At 37.1% G+C, this 12,848-nt stretch overlaps 1 protein-coding gene across 6 annotated transcripts in view; it reads left to right on the forward strand.

Moving 5' to 3' along the window:
- PCGF5 (polycomb group ring finger 5) overlaps positions 1-7,442 on the forward strand; it is a 295,109-nt gene extending 287,667 nt beyond the window's left edge. For all 6 annotated transcript variants that reach the window (XM_029609855.1, XM_029609854.1, XM_029609859.1 and 3 more), the window contains one exon: positions 1,419-7,442. In XM_029609855.1, coding sequence (XP_029465715.1) covers positions 1,419-1,466 — 48 coding nt within the window. In that variant the 3' untranslated portion in view covers positions 1,467-7,442. The remainder of the gene's footprint in view (positions 1-1,418) is intronic.
- The last annotated feature ends 5,406 nt before the right edge of the window (positions 7,443-12,848 follow it).

Consider the following 12,848-nt stretch of genomic DNA (forward strand, 5'->3'; position numbering starts at 1 on the left):
AATCTGTTATTTACTCTTTAAAATGAAAGAAATGAGAGAAGCATGCAGGGGTATATCTTGCTGGTTCAGCAGTTATTACCCTTAGCAGAAGGCATGAAAATTACCACCCTTAAAAAAAAAAAAAAAATGCTTTGATGCTTTTAATGCTACTACAACATTGCTCCCCTCTTAGACTATACGGGGATAAGAGGAATTGGATTCAGATGACAACAAAGGGTCCCAACTTCCATGGTCTGAGATTCTGTTACGTGGACATAAAGGAAAAAGCACAGGACTGTTTCTATGGCCAAGTCCTAAAGGAAACAAGGAAAGCGTGCATAGGGGTAACTTGCTGGTGCGGTGGTTAATACCCTTAACTAATATGCCTTGATACTTTTGATGCAACTCCAACATTGCTCTTTGGTTCAGCGGCAGGGGAAAAGGAGAATTGGATTTAGTCAGCAACCGAGGGCCACGACCTTTACAGTCTGTGGAACTGATGAGCATGGGGGTAACCTGCACAGTTACTACCCTTAACAGATGGCATGGGATTACTACTCTTAACCAATAAGCCTTGAAGCTTTTGATGCAACTTCAACATTACTCTCTGCTTCGAAGGAGGGGGCTGGGGGCTGAAAGGAAAGAGAAATTTGGATTCAGAGACAACCATCTTGAGCCATGACTTTTTTTTTTTTTTTTTTACAGTCTGGGGTACTGATGCTCAGACATTAAGGAAAAAATACAAGACTGCTTCTATGGCCAAGTCCATAAGTAAAACACCTCAAGCAAAACTGACTGATAAATGGGGGTAACCTGCACAGCGTGGCAGATACTACCAAGGGAAGCTTGCTGGGCAGACTGGATGGACCATTGGTCCTTTTCTGCCCTCCTTTCTGTTTGTGTTTCAAAAAATGCAAAGATTAGGGGACACTCCATGAAGTTAGTAAGGAGCACATTCAAAAGAAATAGGAGAAGATTCTTTTCACTCAATACACAGTTAAACTCTGAAATTCATTGCTGGAGGATATAGTTAAGGCAGTTAACGCAGATGAATTTAAAAACGCTTTGGACAAGATCCTGGAGAAGAAGTCCATAAGCCATTATTAACCAATTAGACTTAGGGAATAGCTACTACTTATCATTGTGCAATCGCAGCAAGAGATCTAGTTTCTGTTTGGGATTTTGCCATATACTTGTGAACTGGATTGGTCACTGTTGGAAACGGGATACTGGGCTTGATGGACCCTTTGTCTGACACAGTATGACTATTCTTATGTTCTTATGTACATAAGCTATGTCATAAGTCTCAATATTTTACCCCACAGTTGTGATGTTGTATGCAAACATATGTTTTTGTTTTTAATTTTTTTTTTCTAAATATTCCAGATAAGCCATGTCTTTGCTTATGCTTTTCTATTTGTTTTGTTTTGTTTTTTTAGTCCTACCCTATGGTACTGCAATATCGACCAAGAATTGATTTCGGTTAGACCAAAGGGCCTGGATCCCACTGAGATGAATCCTGCACTATTTCTTTACCCATCGACAGATTGCACAGTGAATGAATGTGCCTAGACAAAAGGGACACAACCAGATTTTCAGCATGCAAATAAGGACATTCTTTCTAATAACTGTTAACCACATCTTTGTTTCTGCTATAGCAATTAAAGTGCCACTCTGCTACTGAAACATCTGCATTCAATATTTTGCTAAATTATAAACATGCCAAAATCCTGACAAACTGTTGATTTATAATCTACTGAATAATTTTATTGCTTATTACAAGAATTTCTTTTTCTTGATGTTGATTACATAAGCAAAATGACAGAGTGACTTATTTCTTGTGGTATTGTAGTTTTTCATATTTATTTGTTGAGTACTGTTTAACATGGGTGCTGTGTTAAATCATAGATATCAGACTTTTAAAATATTTTATGTAGAAAAATTATTATTGTGCCACACTGACAACATTTAAAGATCTCATATGCCCAGGTATAGCTCATTCATGAAAACACACAAGTTGGTTAACACTGTATGTCTGATGCTGGTATGCTAGAATGCAGTATTATATAAAATAATCTTAATTGTCTATATGAAATTCCACAGTAACTTTAAAAGGTCATCTAGTTTCTGTGATAAAGATTTTTAGTGGATGCCAAACTTACAATTGGTAATGGTTACTTACCAGATTTCTAACTTACCAAATTTCTTTTATTTTGCTAAAGTTTGTATAAATTCGAGAATGAACTGCTGCAGTAATATAGGATGTATTTCCTTTAAAGGGAAATCAGGAATCAATTGACCAATGAACAGATGTCGCCATCTTTTCTTTCTACCTGATGTTTCCGCTGGAGAACTGAATAACTTTTGAGCTCTTCCTCCTATTGCAGAAGCAGATAAAGAGTTTAATACCTGGAAAAACAGTCCTGTACATCCGCTTCAACACTTGAATGGAGTTTTCTGCCTGAATAATTAAAGTAAAAATAAAATAAAATATACATTGGTGCAGATCAAGACTAATAGTGATGGAGTAAAACCTTTCAAGAGGCAGGCAAAGAAGGTTTTTTTGTTTAGGACTCCATCTACTGAGAGTTTTTCAGAAAAGCTGGTGAAGATTTAGTCTGTGTCTGTGTGTATATATGTGTATATATATAGATATAAATATCTAGCTATGTAGATATCTATACATTTATATAGATATATATTCATATTAATACATTATGCATTTAATTCTAGAAATAAAGGTCAACAAACTTACAAATGTGGGCAATACATTTTTATTGGACTAAATTAATACATTTGTGACTAGCTTTTAAGATCTGTATAGATTGAACCACAGATGATGTTGCCTGAATATAATAGTAAATTGTTGCATTGCAATGCTGGTCTTTGTTTTCAGAGCTGTTTACAGTTGTAAAATAAAAGGTTGAGGGAGGAAGGGAAAAAGGGTGATGCCTTTGCAAAAGGGTGAGAGAAGGGGGATAAAACCTATTTGAAACAACCACAAAGAAACTTAATAGTCACAGTGGTTTTGTTCCCTATTACCAGATATAGTCATCCTGTAGCTGTAAGTTCTCCTGTTTAACTCCCTAACTGTCATTCATCAAATCGCGATGGGCTGTTATCGAGATTTAAAAATTCAAATTAGGGAACAGGGACAAGTTTGGGCGAGATTTAGGAAAAGTAGGGGGTTGTAGCGCTGTGGGTGATAATTATTTTGTCATTATCGCCCGCAGTAGTGCCGGAAATAGCTTATAGCTATTTCATTGGCACTACGAGGGCGATAGTGTGCAGCACGACTGCAACCACGGCGGGCAAAAAATGCACATCTGTGATGTGGCTGGCTGTTCACTATCACCCCCCTGCCCCTTTCTGGCCATGGCTTGTCATTCCGCTATATTTATAGCGGAATGATGAATCCAGGGGTTGGTTTGTTTATCCCATATAGGTAATTTATATAAAATATCTTTATATATATGGTGTTTAAGTAGTGTAATAAATTTCATGCAATATATTGTATATACAATATTCTTGTGATATAACCACTCTGATGTTCACTGAGAAGTTATAAATTAGATTTTTACATATGTGAAATATGCTAATTTCCTCATTTATTTAATAGGGCTTAGTTTCTCTAATTATAACTTGCTGAAGAAAAATATAGCCCATGTATGACTGCTGTTTATCTCCAGCTTATCTCTTCTCGTTATTTTAGTTAAAATCATTTTTTACACATAATGTTGGCTGCACAGAGAAATTAGAATTCAAAGCCCAGAATGTGTTCTTCCTGGAACTGACACCATCAAATATTACCTGACATAAATAGATATTTGGTCTCCTATTATCTATGCCTCCGATTCCTTTCTCATTGTGCATCCTGAGCTTTGTGTTGAGATCTCTCTGAACAATGTGTTCAAAGATGATTTTAATGAGGTGGTCCTTTGACTCAGACTGCACACACTGCAGTACAGGAGACTTGAGTTTGAGTTCCTGTCAGGCACTCCCATACTAGTGATGTGCCTCCCACTGAGGGGAGAGAAAATGGCTGCTGGAACCCCTGCTGACTTAAGAAGCAAAACTAAAGATTAGTGTCAAAGGAGACTGTCCTCCTTACCAACAAGAGTACTTGTCTTCTGGGTATAAAGGCTGGGTTGGAGAGACGGTGAAGGAAGGAAAAAATGGGGAAGCCAAAAGAGGTGATTTTGAAACAAGCAGAGACAGGCCAATCGCTGAACTTGTTTTTGAACAGCAAGCGTTGTTCCCCAAGAGACACTTCAGTGTTCTAAACTGGTCATCATGAATAAAAATATTGAAACCATTCTAGGGAATTTGGAATTATTTACTCTGTCATTGAAGTTGCCATATCAGGTATAATTTAAACTTCCAGGAAGCATTACATAGATTTCGTTATTATAGAACATTACCCTGTTCTACAGCTCTAATGTAGTTACACTTCAGATTGTCTCATCTAGTCTGATTTTTCTCAGTCAACTGCTTTCCTAGAGGCTGATAAAAATGGCAAAGGCTTTCTGACAACTACAGTTAGTTCGAACTAGCTGCATTAGTTTATTTTAATATAGTTGACTAGAAAATTACAGATAGGCTGAAAATTCATAATCTTAAAGATGTTTTATTTGATTACAGTGCTAGATTATTAAAATTCCAGATAGTACATAGTAAAATGATGGCAGTTAGACCAATTGGCCTATCCAGTCTGCCAGATTGAAACTATTTCTCTGGTTTTCCACCACTTTGGATAGTAGATGAATATATAAATTCCCATAGTCTAAACTATCTACTATATTTCATGATCCATTTCATGATTCATGTTGGTTCATAAACTCAATTTTGGCACTTATGAAACCATGTGGCCTGGTTTCCAATACTTGCTTCAAGGGGCTACACATTCTTTTTGTTTAGTAGTGTTTCCATGGTTTTGCCCACTGCTGATGTTAGGCCAACTAGTCTGTAGATGCCTGCCTCCTTCCTGTCCTTCCTTTTGTGTAGCAAGGTCACATATTGAAGGGAAAACCAACAGTCTTAAATAGATACAGTGATCATATGCACGCACATACATGACCCTCTATCCCTATCTCTGGAAAAATACAAATTAAGAGGAATTTTAGGAGGTTCTGTGGAATTGAAACAATGTACAGCAGTTTATATACAGAGCCTTCCCATGTGCAGTATATATGTTCTGTTGTGGTCCAGTGTATTCACCATTAGTCAGTAAATTATTTCAAATTGGTTTTATGTCTTAAAAAACAATGGAACTGATATATCAAAATGTTCTCCTTTTCTGCGCTTTTGGGCTCACTTTTTCTAAAGACACAAATTGGCGTAGTTTATTGATTAATGGTGAGTGTACTTATGTGCAACATATATAGCCATTAAAGAGAATGAGTGCAAATATAAAATAGCATATATGCACCTCAATTCTAGACCCATTGTTGACCAACATAGTGTAATTTAATGTTCATGAAAAGATAGTATGTGCACTATCTTTAACAAATTGTTAAAGATAGTGCACATACTTTCTCCTTTTTCCTAAAAAGGAAAGCCAAAACTTTATATTTCATTATATTTTTACTGATTGCTTTGTTCAAAATGTTAATGCCTCACTGCAAAGGCAATTGGTATTTATTTTAGAATCACAATTTTTTCCATTTTTGTAATCAATACATTGTCAGAAGTCCATTATTTAATTTAAAAAAATGGAAAACATTTATTACCAAAGACTTTTCAATTAATAAAATATTAGCTAATAGAGAAAACTTTAATAATTTTACTACTAGAAACCAGACTAAAAATAATAGCTGTTTTTCTTCCCTAGCAATAAACTTGATTAGTGACTGAAATGCCTGCACCAAAAAGATTGTTCTTAATTAAATGGTTTTGTTTCTATAAATTGTGCAAGATTTTTTGATTAATTAAAAATGACTAATTCCAATTTAGCAGATTGTATATGTATTGTTTTAGATATGGCAAATAGTATTTAACAGATATGAAACTGTAAAGGAAGAAAGCACAGATTACATACTGGTACAGTACTATGTTTGTGCACAGATTTGACCTTGCTGTATCAGAACATATGGGCTGAATTTTCAAAAGGATTTACATGTATAAAATCTGGTTTTATGCATGTAAATTGGCTTTTGAAAATTGCCTGGGAGTTGTAACCATAAAAATGTGTGCAAAAGCAAAGAAGTGTTCCAAGGGCAGAGAAACCAGATTTTCAAAAGTATACATGTAAATCTACAAGCACGCATTTACATTTGATAAGGAACAGATATAAATGTGTGCACGTATGATGTACAGGGGTCTGCACACACCCATAGCTAGCTACAGGATTAATGATACTGGTTATCGCTTGAGCTACCCTTCTAAGTCAAGGGCTGAAGTTATTGAAATCTAAGTAACCGAGTCTGCAGTAGTTGTGTTTGCGCTATACCTAGCCTGTGATCATCAAAAATACATTAGTATGTTATCACTTTTAATTCTTTAGCAGCATAAAGTATTTACCATTCCACTTTGTTTGGTGTGGCATAATTCATTTACTTTTCTAACTTGACATTTGAAATTATGAAACTATTGCATAGTATTTTTGTGTTATCTTTTATTTTAGTAATTGAAAAACTATTGTCTGATACCAAATTTTAAAATTGTTTAGCAAAATTACACAAATTTTATTTATACCACTTAGCATTTCAATAGCACTACATGACATATGCAGTGCTGTATGTTTCTTATATTGCATATAAGAACAGATTACCACAAGAAATCAGGCACTATGATGCTAATTATTTCCAGGGTTTCATATATTTGATAAAACTGACTTTTTAAATTTTGATTGATATATAAAAATGAAGTCTTTTCTCAAGTGTGTGGAAACAGTGCATTACCCTCTGATAAAAACAAACAAATGCAAATTAAAAGATTTCAGGACCTGTTTGAAAAGTATGGCCCAAGTTGCACATGTAGCTGGCCAATTTGCTCAGATTTATAATTTCAACAATATTAAATTTGTTTAGATCATCTGTATACATGAAGGAATAGACAACTTCAGGTAGCATTTCTGTGTACTCCAAGACTGATTGAGCACTGAATGGTTATATTCAAATGCCCAGTTTGTGGCATATGGGCATTGTATTTTTACTGACATGAAAAACACATAAAACAAGTGGCTGCCAAAAAATTGCACAGAAAAGAACCTAAAATAAATCCAGAAAATGAGTTTTTAATAAAACAATTTTAAAAATATTTTAAAAAGGGAATTTTAAATTTAAATGTACTGCCAAAGTTCTTTAAGAAGGATGCATAGTGCAAAATAAGTATTGGAAATTTGACCTTGAATACAGTAAAAGTGTTTATTTATCTTCCACTCACTGTGGATTTGATAGGAGAATTTGATCGTCTTATTTATGTGATCCTTCATGTTTTATCCAATAAATATAATACAACCATTACTTTGATTATTTTTTATGTATCATAAATTAGTGAATATTGAAACATTGTATTCAGACCTCATAAAAATGCGATTAACATTCAATTTGACATTCCTTTTAATTTTGATGGAGAGGTTAGGTGGTCCAAGTGTCCTTAAATAAGATGTAATCAAACTAATGATAAGACTTGCAGTGGTAGTAGCAGTGTTCTAATGCTTCCTTTCAGCTGTAGTAATTGTCAGCCAATTTTTGATATACTGTAACATCTCTAAAAAGAAAAAAAAAATTGACTTCAGAATATGTGGTAATTTTTGTTGCTTATTTTTTTGTTAAAATATAAATATTTAAGCTTTTTGTCAAAAGTGGTGACATTTATTGCAGAAAACCTGTTTTGTGGTTGTCAGGTGTACCTTATAAATCATTCAAATTGAAGTGAAAAATACCAAGTCATTGTTAGAGACTTAGTTTATCCCACTCCAAGGAATATATGTATTTTTGTAAAGGAAGAGCACTTGTAGATACTTAATCTAAGATGTGTATATGTATATATGTACATATCTGTATTTGGTTTTGCAAAAACAAATTGCTGCTTAGAGAGTCACTTAAATATTTTATTTCTTTGTGTGAAGGCTTCATCTGTTTTTATTGAATGTCTATTTTGTAAACAGTTATTTAGTTGTTACAACTGGGCTAAATGCATTTAATATCTAGACCTACTCAAATGTAGCTAACAACACTGCAGGATAATATCTATGCTAGAAAACATTTTCATATTTTTATGATGGTGCTGTCTTTCATTTTTTATAGTAGGCAGCCTCCTATCTTATATTTCATTTTGGACACAGCTTTGCCTATTCATAGCTTTCAGAAGTTTATTATAAAAGTCACAATCTTACAACTTAGTTTTTAAAAAAATGTTCTTTGGCTGGCAATTTCATTCTCTTTTAGGCTTACATCTGAATCAGAAACGGCTCCTACTGAGGAAATGACACCATGGATCATCATTTGCTGTAACCCATTTTTTCCCCCTCTTTCCATCTAGCCCATACGACTTTGGCCAAGGCTACAGATTTTAGCACTGTCAAGAAGCTGGTATGCATGTATCTTGAGTTTGACCAGTAGGTGTCGCTGTTAATGACTGGAACAGTCTCTCACCCTTTGATCTGGGGCCACTGACCCTGCCGCAGCCCCAGCACTGGCTGCCTTCATGAGCAGAAGCTGAATTTGAGAATCAAACCCATTTCCTGTGTCAGCACGTAGCACTGTCCCTTTTGGATGTTTTAGAGTATGTTTACTTACAAAATCTATTCATATAGTATTGACTGGTTAAAAAACAAATATTAGACATTGCTATCTTTTTAATATTAGCACGTTATAGTGGTAACTTTTAAACAGCCGCGCAGGCACACATACGCCCATTTGCCAGCTCACACCCAAGGACACAGCTATTTTATAACATAAGCTCACAAATGCGCACATGGTATAAAATAAGCACAGTTTGAAGTAGGCACACACCTATGTGCACAAATGCTGCTTCTACTGTAAGTGGGGGGGATTTTAGTAGAGATGCACACTAATGCAATTACCAGTTCACCCAGGCAGGGGATAGGACTTCCAAATCCCCTAGTTTAATAGCCTCCCTTTTATCCTGTTAACCCTGACCTTTAAAACCCCGCTCACCTTTTCTTTTGTTTTCTGACTTACACGCTGACCATAGCAGAAGTAAAGCTACGCAGCAGGGGACCCCAGTGCGCATATGTACATGCTAGTTTCATTGTGAAATCCAGGAGTGCCCTGCTCCTTTTTCAGGAAAATGTATTTGTGTGCGTACCAGCAAACACACGCGTATGCGGGCGCCTTTTAACATTTTGGCGCATGCCAGCCTGACTTGTGTGCAAATCTCCTGGTTTTGGCACATGCAGGACTTTTAAAATTTACCTTTAAGGGCCTAGATATTAAGCATTTTTTCTATAGACAAAAAATGGCAAAAACACTTTAGTACACCTGGTCCTAGGTTTGCTTTGTGTTACACTTTAAAAAAAATAAAAAGACCTCCTTTAGAAAAAAGTAATTAAACCTATCTGGAAATTTTAGGCCCTGTGTTCAGAATAGGTATGGCAAAGGCAGAATGGACCTATTTGTATCTTAGGGTGGAGATATAGGGTGCCAGATATTAACTTCTCTTCCTGATATAGAGCAGCATGATTTTATTTGAACAATTTACACAGGTTTTGCACAGGGACCTTTTAATAGCTTATTTTATACTGAAAGTCTTTATTGTGTAAATTTTATTTCTGATTAGTTTTCTATATTTATGCTTTTGTGCCAACAATTTGAAATCAATGATTCATGGTAATGTCATGAATGTTCACAGCATTGTCATACCTGCAAGACTGTAAGTTACAATTAGTATGGTCCATATGCTGCAAGATGCATTTAGCCCAGTTGGATTAACCCTGTTGCAGATTTAAATAAGCAAGAAATAAAACTAATAATCTCTTTATTAGCACTGAATTCTTCCTTTTTGAAAGCAATAAATGTAATAATATAGTAACATTTGTTATTCAGCCCACAGTTATAAATATTTTTGTGCTTTTTGTTTTTTTATATAATTTATTTTGTGCAATAAAATAGACGTTTTCTTCTAATGCTAAATTTTTATTTTTTCCCAGCGTTTTCATTGCATGTTTTGATATTGTGGTTTAATTTTGATAGTGGCACATGGTTGTTATGCTAGAGTATTATAATTAAGAGTAATTAGATCCTACAGTGTTAAATATGATGGGCTCAAACCATACCTTTGGTGATGGCTTTAAAAAAAAAAAAAAATATATATATATATATATAATATGCACATGTATGTATGTCATCTGCCTAGGAGATCATTTAGATACAGACAGCCTACATGGGAGTTCAACTCACAAGACTTCTTGTAGGCAAACTTGCATAAAGAGTATATAAATGCATTCATTCCTTTAGTTTTTTCATTCCTGCATTAATGCCACCCAGAAAATTGGCATACAAAATGTAACTCTTTTTTCTCTATGGCATGGACCTACTCCTTCCTCACCATTAGGAGTTGTGAACACTACCCTTATAGCGTTCCTGTCTCCCTGCTGACTTAATAAACTCTCTCCAGTAGTCATACTCCATCTCTCATTTTAATATTATAGAACCAATTGTGAAAAGTGCCCATTTCTTAGCATCCAGTCAGATGAATTCAGAACAAGTGGGTTATGCACCTCTACAGGCAGATGGAGATGGAGCAAACTGATGTTACAGTATGTGTGTGTGTGTGTGTGTGTGTATACCCCTGCAGTGACTGCCTGTCGTTATTCTCCTTCTCCAGCAGATGATGGACGAGCATCTCCTTACTGGGGATTGCTTTGATTTGAAAAAGGAGAGTTAAGGAAAATAAATTTGCCCCACTTTCCTGCAGTGAAACAAAAGGTCTCTCTCCCAGTTGAGAATTCCTGAGGGGATTTTCTTGGTCCCTCAAATGAGTGCCTTGGTCCAGTAGCTGGTTTTTAAGCTGGTGTGGACTTAGCTGCTAAGCAGCTGAAAAACAACGGGTGCAGGAAGCCGAGCACAGCGGTGATGGCATATGCCCTCTCCCCCTGCAGCCGGAGACCATCTCTGTACTCAGCCAGGTAAGGCTGAGCTCAGATGAATACACCTAAGGTACCTCCTGGTCTGGATACTTCTACATTTTCATGGGTAGAATTTTCCAGGGGTTTCAATCCTTTCTTCAGACACAGTCCTCAGCCCTGTCCAATGCTCTTAGGGCAGAGTCGCAGGTACAAACCTTGCCTGGACCTACTGTTAAGTGCTGGGATACTCCTAGAGTGGCAGCAGGACGCCCGATAGAGATCCAGATGGCACAGATGATGACTGATCCTGACTCTTGAGGATGGTGAAATTACTCCAGAATTAGAACCGTATAGGACTATACTACAGTTCTTCCATAGAGATGAACTGCCGGCCCTGATTTCCCAGATCTTGAAAATGCTGGGAGTACCTGAGGCAGATTCCATGTCTGAGCCAAAGAAAAATCCCCTTTTGGTTTCTCTGCGTAATGCCTCTTGTCTTTTCCCTGTGATGGAGGCCATTCAAGACTTGATTGTCTTGATTAGCCCCAGAGGCTAATTTCAAAGAAGGTCGGGTTTTGGAAGGCCTGTACCCTCTGGATCTGGTGGTGAGAGAGTGTTTATGTTTTCTGAAGGTGGATGCACTTGTATGTGCAGTCTCCAAATGGACGACTATCCCCATAGAGGGAGAAGCTGCCTTGAAAGATGTACACGATAGGAAGATTGAAACTATCCTTAAGCAGGCATTTGAAGCAGTGGCAATGATTTTGCAAATAGCTTCTTGATGTTCCCTGGTAGCTCGCTCTTGTTTACTTCTCTCTCAAGAGGTTGATGACTCTAGGGTGAATTCCAGGGCAGTTATGGAGCCAGCGACAGCCTTCTTGACAGATGCAGGCTGCGATTTGATCCGCACTTCAATCAGAGGGGTGGCTTCGGTAATAGCGTCCAGGTGTCAGTTATGGCTAAGAAATTGGTCGGCCAATGCAACCTCCAAGGCTAACGTCATGAAATTGCCTTTTAAAGGTTCACTCTTGTTTGGGAGCAAGTTGGAGAAACTGCCCAGTAAGTGGGGTGAATTACTGGCTCCTTAATTACCGGAGGATGATAAGCAGATACTACGCTCCTTTAGCATGAAAGGTCATGCTAGGGGATCCAAGCATTTTCGACCCTATAGAGGAACAACCTTTCAGAAGACTTATCTTTTGGTAGGTCTCAGTCCTTTCATCCCAGGAAGCCCAGAAGGGGGCACAGGCTCAGGTAGTGGAGCCTCCCAATGAAGGTTTGCTGACCTACCCTAGGAACAGGAGATAGGGGGACGCCTCTCTTCTATCAGAGGTGGGTTGAGATCACATTGCATCAATGGGTCCTGTAGGTGATATGAGAAGGCTATGCGCTGGAGTTTCACAGTATTCCTTGGGACATGTTTATAGTCTCTCCCTGCCACTCCCCGCAGAAGAAGCTGGCAGTGGAGGATACATTGCCAAGACTCCTCAGTCTGAGGGCTGTGATTCCGTTGCCCGCATCTCAAGAAAATATGGGGCGATAATCAGTTTATTTCATTGTGCCCAAGAAAGTGGAATCCTTTTGTCCCATCCTGGACCTCAAAGATCTCAACCGTCATTTGTGGGTGACGCATTTTCACATGAAGACCTTGCGCTCGGTGATAATGGCCATGCAGTCGGAATTTCTGACCTCTTTGAACCTGTCTAAAGTGTATCTTCACATTCTCATTCAACTAGAGCATCAACGCTTTCTGAGGTTCACTGTTCTGGGATGCCATTATCAGTTTTGGGCACTGCCTTTTGATCTGGCCACTGCTCCCAGGACCTTTTCCGAAGTA

This window comes from Rhinatrema bivittatum, chromosome 7 (genome assembly GCF_901001135.1).
Source record: "Rhinatrema bivittatum chromosome 7, aRhiBiv1.1, whole genome shotgun sequence".
In the NCBI taxonomy this organism is placed as follows: Eukaryota; Metazoa; Chordata; class Amphibia; order Gymnophiona; family Rhinatrematidae; genus Rhinatrema; species Rhinatrema bivittatum.